This window comes from Parasteatoda tepidariorum, chromosome 11, assembly GCF_982258835.1.
Source record: "Parasteatoda tepidariorum strain Cologne lab strain chromosome 11, Ptep-v5.0, whole genome shotgun sequence".
Lineage (NCBI taxonomy): Eukaryota > Metazoa > Arthropoda > Arachnida > Araneae > Theridiidae > Parasteatoda > Parasteatoda tepidariorum.
The window spans coordinates 18,508,654-18,529,882 of NC_141765.1; the positions used below are offsets into that span (position 1 = coordinate 18,508,654).

Below are 21,229 nucleotides of genomic sequence, written 5' to 3' on the forward strand. Positions count from 1 at the left end.
AATTAAAGATAATTGAAAGAATGTGTATAGCACATTGCATTGGGTATCACAGATTTAAACTATACAGCAACTAACTGCTGCTCTAATTGGCTGTAATTCTTATAAATGCATTTAAAAAATCTATCAAATCAAGCTAGTGGAGGCAATGTTATGGTTTGGGGGGGCATTTGCTGGGCATTGTATGGGTCCTTTGATTCCTGCGGAACAATGTCTGAGTGCCCTAGGGTTTTTAAGTGTTATCGTAGATCAAGTACATCCTGCTATGTTAATGGTGCACCATGCTCGGGATGGATACTTTCAGCGAGCAATGCTCCTTGTTATTCAGTACATATTGCCGTCAGATGGTTCGAGAACATGACGATAACTTTATCATGCTTCGTTGGCCCACACAATCACCAGATCTCAATCCAATTGAGAATTTGTGGGATGAGATTGAGCGGGGCATCAGACAGCTGCATCCAGTGCCATCCAATCTGAGGGAACTGAGAAGTCTGAAAAATCGGAACTGAAATATCGGTTTTTATTAACGCAAAGTTAAATTTTAAAAAGTCTGATAGCAAAAAAGTATGTATTTTCAAATAATGTACTCAAAACAAATTTTTTTTTTGCTTTATAGTATTGAAAAATAATGTGTGGAAGTTCTTAAAATTTCTCGTAGTCTAATATAGCGATTCTTTTATTTTCAATTTTTTGTATAGTTATAATGCTGCCGAATGACAATTTATCATCAAAATCTCATTAAGTGCAAAAAAAAAAAAATGCAAATAAAATCTTATACCTAAAATCCAAGATGTCGATTGATGTTAAAAAAGAAAAATTTCTCTGAAACAATAAGATTGTTAAACCTCAAGGTGAAATTGTTTTGAGCATTTATATCTATTTCGTGAAAAAATATTTTTTTCGAAATATTCAATAAAAAAGAAAGAATTCGCTTGTATAATAGATCAAAAAGTAAAAAAAAAAGGGCATTTTGAATTTTATATAGTTAGATTCCAATGCAGTATACGGTTAAAAATGTCTTTGCAAGTAGATCTTTATGTAATATTTAGTCTAGAGTAAGACATTTTCCCATCTATCTGATTTCTTTTGCAATATTTTGTCCAGAATCAGATGTTTTTTCTATCACATTTATAAAAGCATTAGAAACGTTTTATTCTAAACTGTGATTTTCCAAGATCTCCTTTGGTTTAGATCGATTTTATACCTCAAACCAATTAAATTTTCATTTCTATTTTTATTTTCCTTTCATTATCTATTTATTTATTTTACGAACAAACAGAAATATTACCGTACTTAATATACATAACCATTAAAAATTAAAACTCAAAGATTTTTTTTTTAGAATTACTAAAATTATTTAATTGAATGTGATTCCATTTTCTTCTATCGTTGCAGGTACTGTCCCACTATTAGTTAGGCCTGTAGTGCAATTTATGTTTATTTAAAAAAACTGTTAGAATTTATGCTATGAAAAAAATTCATAAGCGGGTCTAAATAATTGAAATGCATTCATAATACAATTTTGCAAGTTGATTAATTTTTAAAAAAAGTTTAAAAGTGAACCTCTATGCTTTACTCTTTATTATATGAAAAAGAAGAATATAAAGAAATTCTGATTTGTTTCTTTCAAGTTCATTGCAATATTGCTGTGAATTTTTCACAGTATAAATTGTTTGTGACATATATTGCTTTTGGTCCTTCCATTTAAAATTAAATTAAATACTTGAAAAATAGTAGAAAAATACTCGTAATAAACTCGTTCCAAATTGTATGGTTATAAGGAAATTACAAGTTTCCCTATAATGTAGATCTGTTAAGAGTTGAAAGCATCAAATTATTTTGTTTCACGGGTCTGCAAGGAGTATTTTATGTTATTTTACTTAGAAGGAAGAAGTCCTTTAATATGCCATAAAACTATACAGTTCTTGAGATAAGGTTTTATAATGCAATTTATTGTAAATGGGCTTCGTTTACGAGTTTTACTTTAAATATATCATTCGAAACTTGGTCTTACGAACATAACAGGAAACATTTTATTTGAGTACTGAATTTCTTACCAAAGATTTATGCAATAAATGAAGAGCTTAAGAGTTTATATTTAAATATTTTTTTAGCATTAGATATTCAGATCACTTTAGGAAAAGCGAAATCATGACTTCAGGTTTGCTTTTATTGCTAAATCTGGGAAGATCTAATAGAATATGATATAACTTTATAGCTTAAATTTTTAAATCAGTTAAGTGTGTTACTACATTAAATTAGAAGTATTTTTTGATTTATAGATCTTGTAAATTACATAAGAAGATCTTTTAAATTATAGTACAGGATATATTTTTATTTTCAAAAAGTATATCTAACGAAAACCTAGAATTGATTTTAATAGTTTGGAAAACGCTGCTTTCTTTATACACGGGGAAGAAAATTCTGGTAAAATTACCCTACTGAATGGTAATGATAGTTTTGGTAAAAAGCCATAAATATGTTTAATAAAACCAAAATATACGGTGTTAAAATCATTCATTTGGTAACTTTTTCATTTATATAGTAGCGATTTATCGGAAATTCTGGCTTTTAAAATTATTGTTTTTATTACCATGCGTTTAGTAAAAAATGCAAAACTGAAGAGTAAATTTAACCAAATAAATGGTTTTTATGCCATGTTCTAAGGTATCATGATAAAATTACCAATCAAATTTCATCGCATATTATAAAACAATATTTTATAGTTAATTGAAAATTACCGAGCTTTTTAGTTCTCCTTTAGAGTCAAAAACACGTTAAATTTATCATATTCTGGTAGTTTTGTCCATATTATTTTTCTCAGTGTACACACAGCCCAAACAATCTATGCTTTGAAAACAATTTTAATATCAACAAACAAAATATGATTTTCGTTTTAACTCAAAAATGTTTTTTGATTCATTGCTCAATACAGAAAATATGATAATTTTTGTGAATAATATATCTTTTTATAATTAGTAAAATTTCATGACTGTTGATTAAGTATTTGTCCTTCTCTTGCCAGCGTTCTCCATGGTAATTATGAATATGAGGAAAAATATCAGTCTGAGGAAAGGTCACAACTTCTTGACAATAAAAACGCTCGTGATCAAGGTTTCTAAATCTGTGGGAAGTTGTTCCCACGCTATATTGTTTGGGCTCACAATAATATTCTAAAATTGAGAATTATGCATTGATTTCAGTGTTCTTCATTCAGGTTGAGAAATTTTGCAAAACTGGCGTTTTTTTCTTTTTTTTAAAAAATAAGGTGAATTATTTCTTAAATATTAACTTATTAGTTCGTTTTTAAGGTCACGCAATTCTTTTTAGCTATATAGCATATATAGTTAAAAATTAAAGTTTTTCTTCAAGTTTGAGGAGCTCAAACTATATTCCGCCCCCCCCCCTGTTATTTTCCCCGTTGGAAAAGTTCTGAAAAGCACTCTTGAGACCAAACATTTTTATAAAAAGTTTGCTTTGGTTGGAAAGGAAACAATTTAGGGCCAGAGTAATAAATTTTCGTGAGTTAATTTAAAAAAAAAAATTAACTCTGGATTAAATGTATCTTTTTAAATAAGTATACACTTTTTCTTTCTTCTAATGGGATCGTGCCTGCAAGGTCAGTGTTAGATGACAAAAATGGTACTTACTTTGCGAAATTATTTAAATAGTATTGAGTATTGTAGTAAAACCACTTTCGTTAAAATAAAAAAAATGAAAATTCGTTCTGTTGTGCACTGTAAAAATGAGTAATCCGGCAACAGTCAGGGTTCATGAGGTGGACAATTCTTGACCAATGGCAATATGGACAATACCAGTGTGGTACGCATCGCGTACCAGCTACCCAGACAAGCTAGTACTTATCGATATGAAATCTCGATAGGCTTCAGACCACCATCGGGTATAGAATCTTGCTCCAACGCCATGTCAGTTTAGCACCATAAGGTTGTTTCTCGAAGGCTCTGCCTTCATATGAAATAATTCCTTTTCGCAAATTAGATGTTATTTTCATTACCTCTTCGAACTTGCAATGATTATTTATGACTGTTAGTTCAAATTAAGTCTATCTTGAGATAGTGTCCTCTATTCTAATTCTAAAAACCGCACAAAACGTCAATATGAAGAAATAATAATAATTTTTTTTAATGCAAAAGTTTTGTTTTAGTTGGAAAGGAAACAATTTAGGGCCAAAGCAATAAATTTTTGAGAGTTAAATTTTAAACAAAAAATGTCTTGCTGCTAAAGGGATCGTGTTTGCAAACTTTGTGTTAGGTAGTCAAAATGGTACTAACTTTCTGAAGCCAGTAATATTTTTAAATCAATAAAACAGCTATCGAGTGTTGTAGTAAAATCTTCTTCGTTAAAATAAAAAAGAAAATTCAAAAATTTCTTTTGTGCACTGAAAAGCAGAGCTATCCAGCAATAGCCATGGGTCATGTAGTGGAAGAATCGCAATTTTGGATGATGGAGGGTATCAGCGTGGTCTGCATTGCAAGCCCTCTATCTACCCAAACAAGCTGGTACCCATCGATTTGAAATCTTGATATGGGCTTCAGACCACCATCGGATATAGAACTTTGCTCAAACGCTACGTCAGTTTAACGCTTTAAGGCTGTTTTTCGAAGACTCTGTCTTCACATTAAAAAAATTTTTTTTCGAGAATAATATGCTATTTTTATAACTGCTGGTGAATTTGCAACAGTTATTTATGACTGTTAGTTCAAGTTTGGCATATCCTGAGCTAGTGCCGTGTATAGTAATTCTGAAAATGGCATAAATCTCAATTTGAAGAGAATCTAGAGTTGTATAAAAAAATGTTTGTGGTCTAATTTTTTTTTATGTATGAAAAGATCTCTATCATAAAAAGTTGCGAAAATTTAAAATTATTAATTGATTTTTTATTTTTTATCGAAGGGAAAAATTGATGATTTTAAAAAAGTGTTATTACATATATAATATTTAAGTTTTTTGTTTGTTCTAAAGATCAGATAACTCTCGACGGTAAGATGGTATTTATAGTTTAAAATAATAGTTTTGTTTCAATTGAAGCTTTATCTATTTTCTTTCGAAGAAAAATTTCGAAAAACACTATTAACCATTGTGGCATTAAGGCTCATTGTGCATTATTACTTAACAAAACAGTTTCGAATTTTAAAGAAAAATCCTATGACACAAAATTATGCTAAAATTTTTATGCGTAACAGCCGAATAAGTTTCAAAATTCATTAGAAAATAATGAAAAAAAAAGTTATTTTGATATAAATGCGTTTTGAGAATATTTTAGAATTTTTTTGAAACACATGGGCTATGTAAACACTAGATTGCCCAAGAAAGTCACTTTGACTGCTTTGTAATTTCAATTAGAAAGACAATGATGTATATAATGACGCAATTTCTTAGAATTATGTGACTTCTTGTACAACATATAATTTTTTTTATTGTTAATATTTACTAATAACGTGTTATATAACTGTAAATAATATAAAAAATATTAAAATTAATTTTAAGCAAATTTCTTTACACATTAGTTATTCTTTCACCATTCAGTCATTTGACTACTTTTGGGCAATATAGGTAAGTTTCAGTCTTTCTAGTGTTAAGAATACTACTTAAAGCATTGATACAAAGTAAAGTTTTAAAAACGCAAGGTTAATAATTTAAAAACAACCTCTTATTATTCAAATAACAAAACATATTACATTTTTTGTATTTCGTAACCACACCTAATCTTCTTACATATATTCTAGGCTTATTGCTACTTTTTAAACACAATTTCACCATTTATTCTTCTCATATTTGGTCTCAAAAGCCAAAAATGATAAGAAGTTGCCCATAATATCGTTTTAATCTCCTTATAGTCGATCTGGCTAAAAGAGATAGTTGAAAACATTTCTCTTCGTATTTTCACATTTTTTAAAGCCGTTTATAACCTTAAGTCTTTTAGTGACTCACATTCAAATTTAATCTTAAGATTCGAAAAATAACTGAAGAGAATTGAAAAAGAATGAAAAGAAAAACTTCTTTTATACGAACCGTTCAATTTGAAATTGGATTATATCTATATATCTACCTATTTTAAGATTGAATTTTATAAGGGTTTGCGTTACCTTTAATTTAAAATGTCAGCAATTGGTATTATGGTTATATGACTTCTTTTGAGTTTTTAAGTTTGTATAAGTTACCAGATCAAATCGCACAATAAGAATTGCTTAAAAATAATACATTCTTGATGGTTTTAAATAGATTAAGTCACTTTCAAAATTTATAAATTAAACCAATAATTTATGGAAGAACAAAATTTTTTTTGAAGGAAGGCATATAAGGTGTTTTGTAGTGCCACTTTATATATTTTTTAGACTACTTGCCAAAAATGTCGCATTAAGGGTGGTGAATTCTTATTATAAACTATCGAAATCCGGCGAATCACTTATGAGTAAGACAGAACAAAAACAATCAAAACCAGATTGATTCCTGATGAAACTTGGATGAGCTTGAACTAATCGCATCTGGTTCTTCTGGCAATCAGTAGTTAGGCTTTGATATTTCCAGTCTTGCCTTCCACAGTAGTGATTCGTTAGATTTCGTTAGTGTTTTTACTTTTTCCTTGCGAATTTTACATGCATATTTTTGACAAGGATTCTAGAAATATATTAAGGTTGGTGATTGGTGAACATCTTGTATAATGTTGTGTTGACCTTAATTAAAGAGTTGACCATCAATATGTTTATTAATTTGTGCAAACGATACTTTCAATCACAAAATTAGGCACAAAAATAAGTATTTAGAACAAATTTATTTCATCGGATTCAAGATTCTTGTCCCTAAAATACAGGTGGTGGGGATAGCCGAAATCTGGAAAGCATATTTCCACTAGTTTAGTCAGAAGAGTAGGCAAATGTTTGAAATCCTTGATATTATGTTCACCTTTTTAAAATTATTGTAATATCTCTGAAACGCTTGATGAGAATCAAAAATAGTGAAATAAGGGAAAGATAATTGCGTGTAAAAAATAAATTTTTATAATTATTTTTTTAATTTTGTAATTTGAAATTTTATTACTCAGAGAGTATTGGGATTTTATATTTTGTATTTCGAAATACGTATTATGTAAATAAAATAATAATGATGTAAAATAATTTAAAGTATGAATTATAATGATGTAAAAAATATTATACATTATTTTACTCGATGTTTTTCTTAACCATGCAATTAAAAAATTTTTTTTATTGATCATTATTGAATTAAATGAAAGAACTTAGTAAATAATCTTAAAAAATATATTTTACATGAAATTTTCACTGAATAAATGAACATTGATTGATTGATTCATGATTGATTTTTGCTGACTTGTGAACAAAATTGTTTTTACTTGCATAAAGAGATACGGGGATATCGCGAAACACGTTAAAAGTGTAATTAACATTAAGAGGTCCAAGCTTTTGACCACTCTCAATAAATTTCTGGTGCCATATTTTCAATATTGCATATTGTATGTAAAAATCTGATAACTAGATAATGTAGTATGAATGTGGTTTATTTGATGCTGTATAATAAGTACAATGTGATGATATGTGTTTGATTCAGTTTTGGGAATAGTCTTCGTTTCTTAGATTACCAGTTATTGATTGCAGATTGCCAGTATAGCTTTTTAAAAGCTTTTTGTATTTTTTTAAAACTGCTTTTTCAATTATTTATTTTAAATTTTTTAATTTTTAAATTCTTTTTTGATTTATTTTTATTCCTTTTAATTCTTTTTAATTAACATTAAGAGGTCCAAGCTTTTGACTACTCTCAATAAACTACTGGCGCCATGTTTTCCATATTGTATATTAGTAAGTGAAAATCTGATAACTAGATTGTGTAGAATCATGTGGTTTATTTGATGCTGTATAATAAGTGTAATGTGATGGTATGCGTTCTAATCAGTTTTTGGGAATAGTTTTCGTTTCTATAATTTTTTTAAATTGCCAATATAACTTTTTAAAAATTTGTTTTCTTAATTTTACTTAAAATGTTTTTTTTTAAATAATTAAAAAAATTGAACTGTTTTTTTAATTTTTAATTTTTTAATTTTTTAAATTCCTTTTGATTCATATTTTTTAATTTCAATTTAAAAAAAATAAAACTTAAAATATTATGAAATGGCATTTAAAACGTGCGTATTAACAAAGCGTAAAAGATATTTGAGTAAAATTATTTTTTATTCATTAAAAGTCACAAAATTTTTCTTTCCCATTATCTCTAGTTTAATATTCATATCATAATATATCCTTTAGAGGGAAACCCTTAGTGTGTTAAAAAAAAGAGCAATTATTATTTTTACTTAATCGAATTGCTTGCTCATTCAAACAAAAAGTTTACGAATAAATTAGAAATAACAGGGCTAAATGCATTCATATGGAAATAGATAGAATAGTTCTTAGCAAACTTTAAAAGGTATTTTCAAACTTTTAAAGGCATTTTTATTCCTGATGTTCACGGTCTTGTCAGTTGATTCCCGGATTTGATGGTTGATTCATGGAATCCATAACTAAACCACGATTGATTTTTGTTCTGTTTAATAGAAAAAATTTAACACTTGATATCACATCTAATGGGACATCAAGTAAATCACACTACTTTAGTTAAATAAAGTCTTCAGAGAGTAAACCGTTAATACCATCCAGTTTTTGTTGCTGGTAGAATTGTTTTTATTGTGTTTATAAATTATCATTTTTGCCTGCTTCATATGCCTTTTGGAAAGATTTTGTTGCTCCATGTATCAATATTATTATAAAGATAATACTTTCTGGAGGATTTTTGCAATCTAAGAAAAATACTTTCATTTATTAAATTAAGTGAATCGATGAAAATCAAATTAGTATTGAGTCTTCCGTGCAGAAAGCTCATGCCATAGCCCTAGAATATTTTTTGCTTCACCGAATTTATTTAAAATTTTTTTAAGTATACAATTCAAAGTATGTGGATACACGTAGAATTAATAAAGTAAAAAATTTCTTAATTTATTGTACAAACAATACGTTTACTCAGAAGAATAAAGTTTTCTGATATTCACACTAGTGCTTTTCCTAAATCGATATAAATTTAATATCAACCACACTGTAACTCATTATCAAATAAACTTCTCCATACTTAAAAAAATTTTACACTCGAATAAGAACTTCGAATATCATTACTCTAAACTTTTAACATTTTGAGAAAAATTAGTAATATCCTGTCTCTAAAATCTTTATACTCTGAGAAAAACTTATCATTATCAAACTCTAAAATCTTTAAACACTGTTAGAAATTTCTCGGAAACAATGGTTAAATAACAATTTATGTAACTGTTATTTTACCATATTCAAACAAAACAGTCAAATAACCAGATAGTTTTCAAACTGTTAACTGTGAGAAAAACCGTTTATTAAATGCTTTCACCTCATATGGTTAAACAACCAGAATTTTGCACCATCAACTAGAATTTTGCACCCACCTTTAGAAGACATTTAGTTCATAGCAGCTGGGTACATATTATAGTCTATAGGGCTAATCTGTGAATCTTACGTCCGACAGAACAGGGGTTCGAGTTTCAGCGTTGACACCATAATATTTCCTCCATTCTTTTTAACACATGAGGAGTTTCTAGTGTCTTGCACTCTCCAATTTGTGACCATCGACTGTTAGAATACGATACTCACACTCACGCATAGAATGCAGCACCATAAAGCTGTTGAACACAAAAAGTCAACGTTAATTCAATTGCAATGCCCATAACCTAGCGGAAAGTCTAGCTCCAATGTCCAGTTAAATTTCTTTTTTTACGGGGATGCTATTTGTAAAAGGTTGAAGAACCGTACAGTTTTGTATTTATGATTTTTAACCTAATTAGTTGTAAACATTTTCAAGCCCCTAAAGGTAAAGAATCTTCTTTACCGTAAATTTTACGGCTAATTGGATGGACTGACTGCTGCTGCTTATTTTACCGTAATTTTGGAATGAAAATTCTAACAGAGTATACTTTAAAATCTTTTTTCTGTAAGAAACACTTCCTAATATCCATACTTTAAAATATTTACATTCCTAGAAAAACTTATGAATACTCTACGAAAGCTGTACACTTTCAGAAAAATTTTAAAATGTTTAAAATCGAGCAAATGTTTGAAACTTTAATACGGTTTTGAATTGAACTATATTTCCATTTAAGTTAAACCATGGTGTCATGAAATTCAAGTCCAAGTTTCCACCATACTAAAGTTGTTGAGAAATGGAACGATATCGTGGTTTCCAAAATTTCAGACAATGTACTGGTTCAATTGAAATTCTAAAACTTTTCTGAAATATTTAAAGTGTTTAAATTTCATTCCAACATTTAAATAATTGCATTATCATTTCAGAATTATGTAGATGAAATTATGAGAGTTCATTTTAATCGGTGGGAGCATTTCTCATTAAAGATCCTAAAATTATCTCAAATAAAATTGGTAAGAAGTGCAATTATGGTAACGTGAGATATTTTGAAGGTGAGTAGAATGAAAATACCGTTTCCATAGTAACAACTGAAATTATTACTCCCGAAAGAGTTTCCTAAAAGCTTTGGTGACTCCTTCTCTTGTCAACACAACTTGACACCTCAATTTAGAATTTATAACGAAAATAAATGGCAGACAAAATCCTATAATTTTATAGTGATTAGCTATCTACAATTATTTTTTAAAAATGGAATGATATGAGGTTTTGCAAAGAAATAGTTTTGTTACTTATTTAAAAGTATCAGGCATAGTTTCATATTTGTTAAAGCTCTTAAGGGGTTATGCCACTTAAGGATTTGAGAAAAATATATTTTTTTCTCTTTTTGTTTAAAATTCTTTAAAGACCAGGTGGTCCGAAGGGATCCGGACCACTTAACGACCTTCTCGGGTCCGTTGGGGCCACTGAAACTGCTTGACAGTAATGTATAGGAACTCATTAAAAGTCAAAAGGAAAGAGATGTGCGAATTTCACGCTTTATTTAGAAACATTTCCCCCTGCGGTTTTAGAGAAACACAAAATCCTGTTAATTTGTCACAGATTTGTTTGTTGTTGGAACTGGACCATTTTATTTACTTATTAAAAATTTTGGAATTGCGGGCTTTTGGGAATTTATTTTTGAAATTCCAGTGTCCATTAAGACAAATATCTTTTTAGAAAAAGTGCAATGCGTTTACTGTTGACTGCCAAACGTAAACTTTTTATATAATTTAAAGTACACGTTCATAAATACTAAATAAAATACTGAAATTACTGAAAAAAATTTAGATAAAACCAATGTTGTCTAATGCTTTCTGTTAATCACCGATATTTTAATGATAATGTTATCATTAGTTCATAGAAAGTTTGATTCTGGAATGAAAAAAAAGGTTAATATTTTTATAATTTAAAGGTGCTAAGTCTAACTCCTTTAACACTAGAAAGACAGACGGGGCCAATGTGGCCCCACTTGTTTTTTGTTACTCTATAATTTGAAAAAATAACGAACTGAAAGTGTTGAGTATTTCTGACTTTTCATAATTTGATCCAAATTAAGGGGTTATTTAATCATTCATGTTTCAGCCTTATAGAAACGTATATGTAGAAGTTTATTCCGAGAGTTTATTATTTTGATTAGCGTTATTGATTGAGAATTATTTATTTTGATTAGCATCCCATATCCCCAGGTAGTTATGGGTATAAGGTACCCTCGGTATGTACCTTTGGTATGGGATACCTCAGTTTCATTTTTTTTTAAAAGAGAATTTTGACCGATCTTTTATTATTTATAGAGAAAACGAACTCAATTATCAAAGAAACTAATGAATACCTGTAGATAAAAAGCCAGTGTTCCGTTTAATAAAATATTTTGGATGACTAAATCACATGAAATACCATAGAATTTAGATGATCAAATCTATAATACGTTTTTATTAAATTAATTAGGATTATGTTTTAAGATTGTGGATACTTAACTGATCTACGCACAAGCATTCTGAAGAGAGTCAAACTGACCCTTTTAGTTTTCCTAGGTATACCGTAATCTAGTATTAAATGACATAACTAGAGGTTTAGGAACATGAAAAATATCTAAGTACTTATATTTTGAATAAACAACACTTCACCGTCTACTGTGAGTGCTCAAAAATCTTTAAAACGGTTTTTCTCGAAACAGCATTTTTTGATGTCGTAACGGTATTTTAACACGAATAATTGTAATACTAGACAGAGAGCAAGATGCGGCACTGCAGTCTTTTTTCCTTCTCGTTGTCGTTAGAGCGCGTTCAGTAAAGTTGAACGTGATTCTGCTTGGTGCGCTTTTTTTCATGCTCGAAAATACTGTTTTTAGTTAAGTGTATTAGTTAGGTTAGGTTTCGGTCATTTTCGTCAGTCTCTTAAACCTTTAAATGATGACATGCTGGAGGCACGTCGATGGTGCATTTGGTTAAGGCGCCCCTCACACCTCTCACATGGAGCTGGGGGTAGTGAGTTCGATCCTGATATCTGACAAAGTAACTGGGGTGTATACGCATCAAGGTGTATGTTAAATCTGTTGTGAGTGAAAGTCCTCTCTTAGATTGTGGTGTGGAAGCTTGGAGAGAGAGGTAATAGTTCAGGTGCTGTCCACGTCATCTGATCAGGTTAAAAATTACGAGGTATTCCTATCATGGTCGTTAAAAGATAGAGCCCTAAAATGAGGCTGGATGCTTGATCGTAGCTGGGCGATGATGATGACGTTATTCTGGGGTAAACTATTCCTGTAGAGTAATTTTACTTATTCGATCGAAAATGTAAATACTAAAACATGAAATAAAAGCTACGCATATAGTTAAATTAGTTTCGTAACATGAAATGAAAGAGACTAGTAAAAGTAATCAACTGATATTAATATCAAAAAAGTTTTATTATACATCGATGTAAAGATTTAATACTATTAAAACAAATTTGTTAATTTAATAGGAATATTTGTATCTAAAATACGTTAAATTTAAAATTCTTTGCATATAAATCTGTCATCAAATTTACATTTTTAAGTTATTTACATCAAACTGAAGTATATTTTCTTTTATTTTTCGAAAAAAGGAATAATTTAATGATTTAACTTAAAAGCATTATCTGCATTTTTAGATTATTATAATTATACATAACCATTTCAAGCAACATTACTTAGTCAATTAGTTAAACTCTGAAATATTTTAGTTGCTATGAGAACGGTCAACAACCCTTAAGGATAATATTTGCTGTAGAAAGCTTGTATTTGGTATTTGATTAACAATACAAACGTTGGTTTACAACTAATTAAAATTCTGTTAATTGTTAAATTTAGGATAAAATACTTATAAAAATTAAAATTTGATTCTAATATATTTTCATTAATATAATTTTTTGTAAAGGAAGAGATTAAAAAATAATAAATGGAGTAAAACAAAAAATAAGAAATACAATTAAATAACACTTTTGAAAATATGTATTTTTATGTGCTTTGAATTTATTTATAATTGACACATTTTTCTAAGTTTCGTTTGAAATTAAAATAAAATGTGTCAAAAATAAAAAAATAGAAAAATAAAAAATATAAATCCCTAGCATTTTTTTCTTCCAGTTTGTTTATCAAAATGTCTTTTTTGTCGATTTTTAACCGGGAATTCTGTATGGTGCGTTTGCATTTGTTTGTGACATCTTCCTTTGTATTCATTTTTTTCTCTTCATACGTGGATTAAGGAAAATAATATAGTTTAAAAATGACTTGGTTAGAGGTTTCAAATAAATATATGAATAAACTTAGATTCAGGAGCGATTTTAATAAATATTCAATGAATTTATTGGAAAGAAGTATACATATGCATACAAAAACGCTATTAATCCGAATAATAGCACAGACAAAGACACTAGGAACATATAAATTTTATTCTCCTTACTACAAATACGTAGACATCTTAATTTAAATAAAATAGAACTGTATTTCTATCTCTTTCATCTCTTTTTATTTTCAATATATATAAGTAAATTGAATTTATTTATCAACATAAAATGTCGGTTTGAACATTCTATGACATTTAGAAATTGTTCTTTACAATACTTGGTTTTAAATATTTATTGTTCAAAAATATTTCTGCATCAAAATGCCAAGACCGGATGTCAAAAAAAAATAATTTATGTTAGTAATAGAAAATCGAAAAGTTCGAAACAATGAACTCAGTTCCTTATGGAAGACAAATAGGCACAAAAAAGTAATTTAAATTTAATTTTAGGAAATATAAAAATGTATGCACTTTTACTATATAAAAAAAATCTGCTAAATTTACAGAAAAAAACTAGTGTGCCACGTATAAAACCTTTAATTTATCAGAAAAATATTAATAATTGAAAAAGGACGCCTGTTTTTTAAGCAGATAAGTACTCTTATTTAAACGAACAAACTATGCTATGTTTTTCTGTTTACTTGAAAAACAGCAGTTTTGTGAAAAACCTTCAAATATTTTAAAATAAATTAAACTATCAATATATCAAAAACCGTTTTTTTACAAAACTGAGAAAGTCTGTAAAAAAGCTGGGATTTTTTGCAGCGTGTGGGGAATAATTAAAAACAGAAAAAATCTTTATCTTTAAACAGCTGTGAGTAAAAAATATGTTTAAAATAAGTTTGTTTCTGTGGCTATGATACGAAAATATTTGGAACATCTCCTTAAAAAAAGTACTGGTGGAATATAAATAAGTTCCGATAAATAATAATCTTACATTTTCTTTCCTTTTTTTCAATTATCCATCATCTTTTTCATCAATTCGCTTATCCGAGATAGATATTCATTTATTTGGAACAATATTCATTTATTTCTTACCATCTCAAATGAATCAGAGTCCACTGTAGCATTATAATACAAAACCGTTAAGTTTCCATAAACGTTTAATGAAATTTTAGGATCTCAGTTCTATGAAGTTAGAACCTAATTATCATATACCGTGGATAGACAAGTGCTGACATGATTGCCTTTAAAGGCCCTTAAGTAACTCATCGCATTGAGAGAATCGATGATGGGGTTAAAGTTCTCGTGCAGAAGCCGGTCAGGTTTGAATCTGAAAATTCAAATGTGTTGTATAAAGAAGCAAAATTTGAAATTGTAGATTGCGAATAATGACTACAAGATTCAAGACAAAATAAGATCTTATACGGGACGAGGCATTATTTACAGACAATCAAAGTTAATCATAAGTTTATTGTCTATTATTATTTTATGTACAGTGTGAAAAAAAAGAAGAAAAAATGGACCACCTTGAATAAATTTTGATCTAATGATCGGTTTTTCACGTTCTAGGACTCACTCCTAATGGTTCGATGGGGTAACTTCAAACATGCTAATTAATTAGTGTACACGAAATTTTAAGTTACGAAATCAGACTAAAAAACGTACTTTCTTTGAATAAATAAATCATTTTCTCGATGGATTCGAATTTATAACCCTCACATTATAGGGAGTAGCCGCTATCCAGGAATTATGGTCTCAATAGTTTGGTCAGGAGAGCATAGCTTGGACCCCTTAATGTTAATTTTACTTTTTGCGTATTTAGCCATTTCTCAAAAGCCTTTTAAGCGAGTTGTAAAATTTTTGCACACAATTATAAAACTTGTTTATCCAAAGATAATTCCATGCAAAAAATAACTTTTAGCAAATTTTTATTACTTTTCATTATTTAATTCACTCATAGTCAAAAAATGTTTGAATTGTAAGGTATGCAATCGACATAATTTTAAAGTATACAAATTTACACGGCAAAATGCAAAATTTGAGTGAAATTGATTGAATAGTTCCTGAGAAATCAAATTTTAAGGAAGTCGTACATTAAAAATTCGATATCTCAGGAACTATTCAACCGATTTCTCTCAAATTTTGTATTTTTCCCTGTAAAATTACATACTTTAAAATGATGTAAAATGTAGTAGACCTTACTATTCAAATTTTTTCGACTATTACTGAGTAAAATAGTATTCAAAAAATAATAAATATTAACTAAAATTCATTTTTCGCATGGAATTATCTTTAGCTAACCAAGTTTAATAATTGTGTTCAAAAAATTTTCAATTCGTTTAAAAGTCTCGGGATACGGCTAATACGCAAAATGTAAAATTAACATTAAAGGGTCCAAAATTTGGATCGCTTTCCTGACCAAACTTTGGGGACTATATTTCCCAGATTGCGGCTACCCCCTATATTTTGGTGGACAGAAATCCAAATCTGTCGAAAAAAAGGTATGTTTATTCAGAGAAAGTACGTTTTTAAGTCTTATTTCTTAACTTAAAATATTTTCATCACTAATTAATTGCATATTTGAGGTCAACCCCTCGAACTAGGGAAGATCCGATCATTAGATTAAAAGTTATTTAGGGTGGTCCGTTTTATTTTTTGACACCTTATACAACTGTTTAGTGACCATAAGCCATGGAACTTTGAGGTCACATGCCTATCAGATTGGTACTATCAGTATAATCAAGATAAGAGCGCCATTTGATCAGGAATTAGAGAACTTTCTTTTATTCTAATCTTGGTCCAGATCCTTTATTAAAAATGAGTTAGCTAATGTCTTATGCTAAATATTTGCAATAAAATCTGGCCTTGGTTGGAGGTTATAGGCAAGCATCATTGCCTGCATTTTTACACCTTAAAAACAACCATTTTAAGAGTGAGTTGAAACGCCTCTGGTTGGATTTCTACCAACCTCAAAACAAGTTCAAGTATAAATAAGAAATTTTTTTCCCCTCCTCATTAAACATCTCAATACTTTTAGTTGAAATCAGATTAAATGATTCTTACCCCAAATATACTTATTTGTTGTTGTTGACTGTGTGAGGACTTTTTGCTGGAACTAACCTGCATTTGCGTTTCATGGAAAGGACAATCACGGACACCTCCCACGGTTAGCCTGGTGGCAAGGGGACTCTAACCCATGATCCGTCTACCACTGAGGACATTTTAAGCCAGCACTGTGGTTGGTGCTAGAAGGATGCGAAATTCGTATCGACCAGCGATCGCTTGGATTCGTACCCGTTTCCCCTCATTGAAAGGTGAAAGCTCTCTCCCCTGAGTCATCACAAATCTCCCAGATGTATTATTTTTCTATGGAAACGTGGGGGGACTTTGTGACACTGACAGATTTAACTATTGCTAGTTAGCATTTAATACACGGGGATTTTTTGGCCGGCGGGATACGAACTCATGCTCTCACGAACATGTGCCCAACGTCCTACCAACCAGGCTATCCTGGCCTATACTTATTTGTTTGAAGAATATAAAAAAATAACCTGTACATCTTAAAAACAGCTTGACTAAGCTGATTGCTTTAAGGTAGGTTTATATCAACCTAAAACAGCTGCAAGTTTGAATAAAGCAATTTCATAAACCTTGATAAACATTGGGAGGTATTGGTTAAGATTCTTTTTGAAGTCAACTTCAAATAAATCTCAAATCAACCTTAACACTTCAAAAAAAAAAAAAAAAAATACTCAAAAACACCTTATAAGTTTGTAAGAGTAACGTTATTCCGTTATACATTTCGCTTATGCTTTGAATCGAAACAAAAAAGATCGATTCCGAAAGGTACATATAAAAAGATAGCAAATAGCATTCCTGCATTAAAAATGACCAGACCAGAATTTTATTGTTTCTTCAGCCACATATAATTTCCAGTCAGCCATCACAAAAGATTCGTCAGAAAACAAATGAAGATCAAGAAAGAGATAAAAGAACAGGAAATTCCGGAATCAATCTTCTCTTCAACCCTCATGACGTCATCATTCGAATGGAGCGCCATTTGATCAGGAACTCAAGAACTTTTTTTTATTCTAATTTTTGTCCAGATCATGTCTTTTTTACATGCTAAAGAAGTTAACTAGCATTTTAGGCTAATTTTTTTATTATTGTTATTTCTTATCTTATAAAATTCATGTTATTACTAGACTTATACCCAGTTTAGAATAAGAAGCAAAGGATTTTGATTTAATCAAACAGTAAACTAATTATTGCATAGTCACCCCGAATTCAATATGTTGAAGGCTGCAATGAAGAAAATAAACGAATGTGACCCAATTTGAGAAATAAAGACTTTGAACTCTTTTGTGTTTGGTAATTTACACCAATTAACATTTCTTAATCTAAAATGTACCGAGTTTACAAATAATAATGCTTTTGTATTGTTATTGATTGATTTTTTTTCGTTATGCTAATATATTTGTTTAAAAATAACAAGCTAAATAATTCTGCTACGAATTTTGTATTTAATGACAAACTAAGTAAAATAACATATGTAATTATATTATGTTAACATTTCAATGCTCTAAAAGAAATTCTTAGTCAATATACTTTAGTTTATTATATTTAATTTCAGTTTTATTTTCCCATTTTACCTATCTCTTACGATTCGTCATAAAGAGCTGGAAGTCTTAGAACTTCCGATTGCCCGAAATCGAACAATGGAATGGATGAAACCATGAATTTGTTACCTTGAACCATAATGTCAATCAAGTTTGCTGCAACCATAACAAGGGGTTCAATTTTGTCATGATTTCTTTCAAGTTGAACTATAGCATCGTGTAGTCAAATTTAGGGGAGATTAATTAGCAGCATAGTATGGTACAACATGGCACTATTTAAGGTTGCAACAATTTTAATTGATCTTATGTTTCAACATGATTAAAAATTTCTAACAGTGTAATATTTTATGGTTTGTTCTTCTCCGTTTTCAATATAATATTCTTATATTTTATGTTTAAACTTCCTCAAAAACTCAATATTATATCTCATTTTGGTGTAGATTACTATCCTATTGAAATATCTCATAACTCAAAAGAAATGGGAGATCTGGAAATCTTCCGATTGCCCAAAATCTAACAAGAGAATGGTGGAAACCATGATTTCGTTACATTGAACCCATAATATCAATTACGTTTGCTGCAACCATAATAAGGGGTTCAATTTTGTCATGTTTCCCTTCAAGTTGAAGAACAGCGACGTGTAGTCAAATTCAAAAATTAATTTGCTCTGCAACTTGGCACAATTTATGGTTGCAACAATTTTGATTGATCTTATGGTTCAACATGGTTAAAAATTTCTAACAGTGTAGTATTTTGTGATTTGTTTTTCTCCGCTCTCAGTATAATATGCTTATTTTTTTAATATTTAAACGTATTTATTTTCTCAACAATTGAATATAATATTTCTTTTTGATGTAGATTATAACCCAATTGAAATATCTCATCCTCAAAAGAAATGGAAGAGCTGGAAGTCTTAGAAAATGGACTTCCGATGGCTCGAAATCGAACAACTTTTTCTTCACAAATCGCCATAGAACAGATGATAGAAGATGCGAGTACAGAAAGCGAAGAATCAATTTTCTATAGATTTATTCGAAGTTGCCGAGTAAGTTTATTATCGATATACTGTTTATAATATGTCCATATGTTTGCTGTTTTAAAATAAAAATAAAGGTTACGATTATTTATAATTCAAGAAATATATTAGCATATGCTCTGAAACGTACACTAGGGGACAAATTTTTGTTGCATTTATACAAATACTTGATCATGTCTAATTCGGATGTGAGGATTGCAAATTTGAAATTATTAGTTTTGCTCCCAAAGCTACTGAGTTTTTTAAAATGAAATTTTGAGCTTATTTTTTTGTCGATAAACTTGATAACGTCACAAATAAAGGGGAGTTATGACAAACTTCTTGAAAAGTTAGGGTACATCAATAGAATTAAAATTGAATAGGAACTCATGCCCAGAAAGACGCAGTTATAGGCACTTCCCGTTTATGACCTATTCAGAAGCAGACGAAGAAACAGTTCGAAATCGTCTGCGTATGACATTTCCGGGCATGGGGTTCCCATTCAATTTTAATCCAGATTATGTGCCCTAACTCTTCTGAAAGTTTGTCACAGCATTTACGTGACCCCCTGTTGTACATAACGTTTTTAAACTCGGAAACTTCGACAAAAATAGATTAAAATCTCATTAAAACTGCTGCTTTGAGGGAGAAACCAATTGTAGATTTTAAATCAGCAATATGAAAATATTTTAGATCCGTTAAGAATATCATAGAAGAGAAAAAATATTCCTATGTACATTCAAGTATTTTTAGTTTTGTTGTAATAAACGGTTTTAGCAGTCAAAAAAAATTATAATTTTTTATCTATTTTTAAAAGAACAATAAATTTTCGATCGTTATAAAATAATAAAAAAACAATAAATAAATTTTCAAAAAATTTTCGATTTGAAGACTATAGTCCCAATATTCTATAATCAATCGAACAATAAATTTTCGATTGATTATAAAATATTGGGGGGATAGTCTTTAAATTTTGCGGCTTCCTTTTTCCTTATTTTAAAACTGTATAAGAATTTGAGCGTCATAATTTCTATTTTTAATTTTTGCACTTTTTTCCAAGTCATAGATCTGCGGCGACTGAACTTAACTTAATCGTAACCGCGACAGTTACGATCAGTAACTGTCTCTGTCATTCGGCACCAAGAAAAAGCTTAACCGCCATTGTAGACGCACTGCTCTTATTTTATATTTCTCCTTTTGTACTTTATAATTAAATATTAAATTAACTATTAATTAAAATGTAAGCTCCGTCTATTCATCTCCTGGACACAACCAACCACCACAGTGGTGACAGCCGGACGTTCATATATTAAGGAGATTATGTTTCAAATGGAATAACTAATTTCGCTTTGGATATCGGAAGTTTCACAAAAACGGTACTGTGGCTTTTCAATTTTTGTTTCTTAATTTCTGTCGGAATGCATACTGTATATTAATTTAATTTCATTACATATATATATTATTACATTTTAATATGCAAAAAAATAACGCTGAAAATACTCACGTAGATAAGATTGCACTTAAATTACTTAATTAACTTTTGGCGTACAAATATTAAACTTTGGTTTTTACAAGTTGAAAGTGCATTTACTTTATCTAACATAACCAAAGATGAAACTAAATACGCAAGTCTTATTGCACATATCGATGCAGAAACGCTATCTCATGTATCAGACTTGTTATTTTCACCCCCTGCTACTAATAAATATGATACTTTAAAAGAACGTCTCATCACCGAATTTTCGGATTCTGAAAATAAACGCATTCGAAAACTACTTTCAGAACTTCAATTAGATGACCAAAAACCCTCTCTTCTCCTACGACAAATGCGAGAAGTTGCTACCGATTCAGTAACTGAGGAT

At 29.5% G+C, this 21,229-nt stretch overlaps 1 protein-coding gene across 1 annotated transcript in view; it reads left to right on the top strand.

Moving 5' to 3' along the window:
- Positions 1–21,229, top strand: part of LOC147801259 (cyclic nucleotide-gated cation channel subunit A-like) — a 66,633-nt gene that overhangs the window by 9,691 nt on the left and 35,713 nt on the right. Inside the window, exon 2 of the mRNA XM_087155445.1 lies at positions 19,211–19,397. Within this exon, the coding sequence (XP_087011571.1) occupies positions 19,248–19,397 (150 nt within the window). The 5' untranslated portion in view covers positions 19,211–19,247. The remainder of the gene's footprint in view (positions 1–19,210; positions 19,398–21,229) is intronic.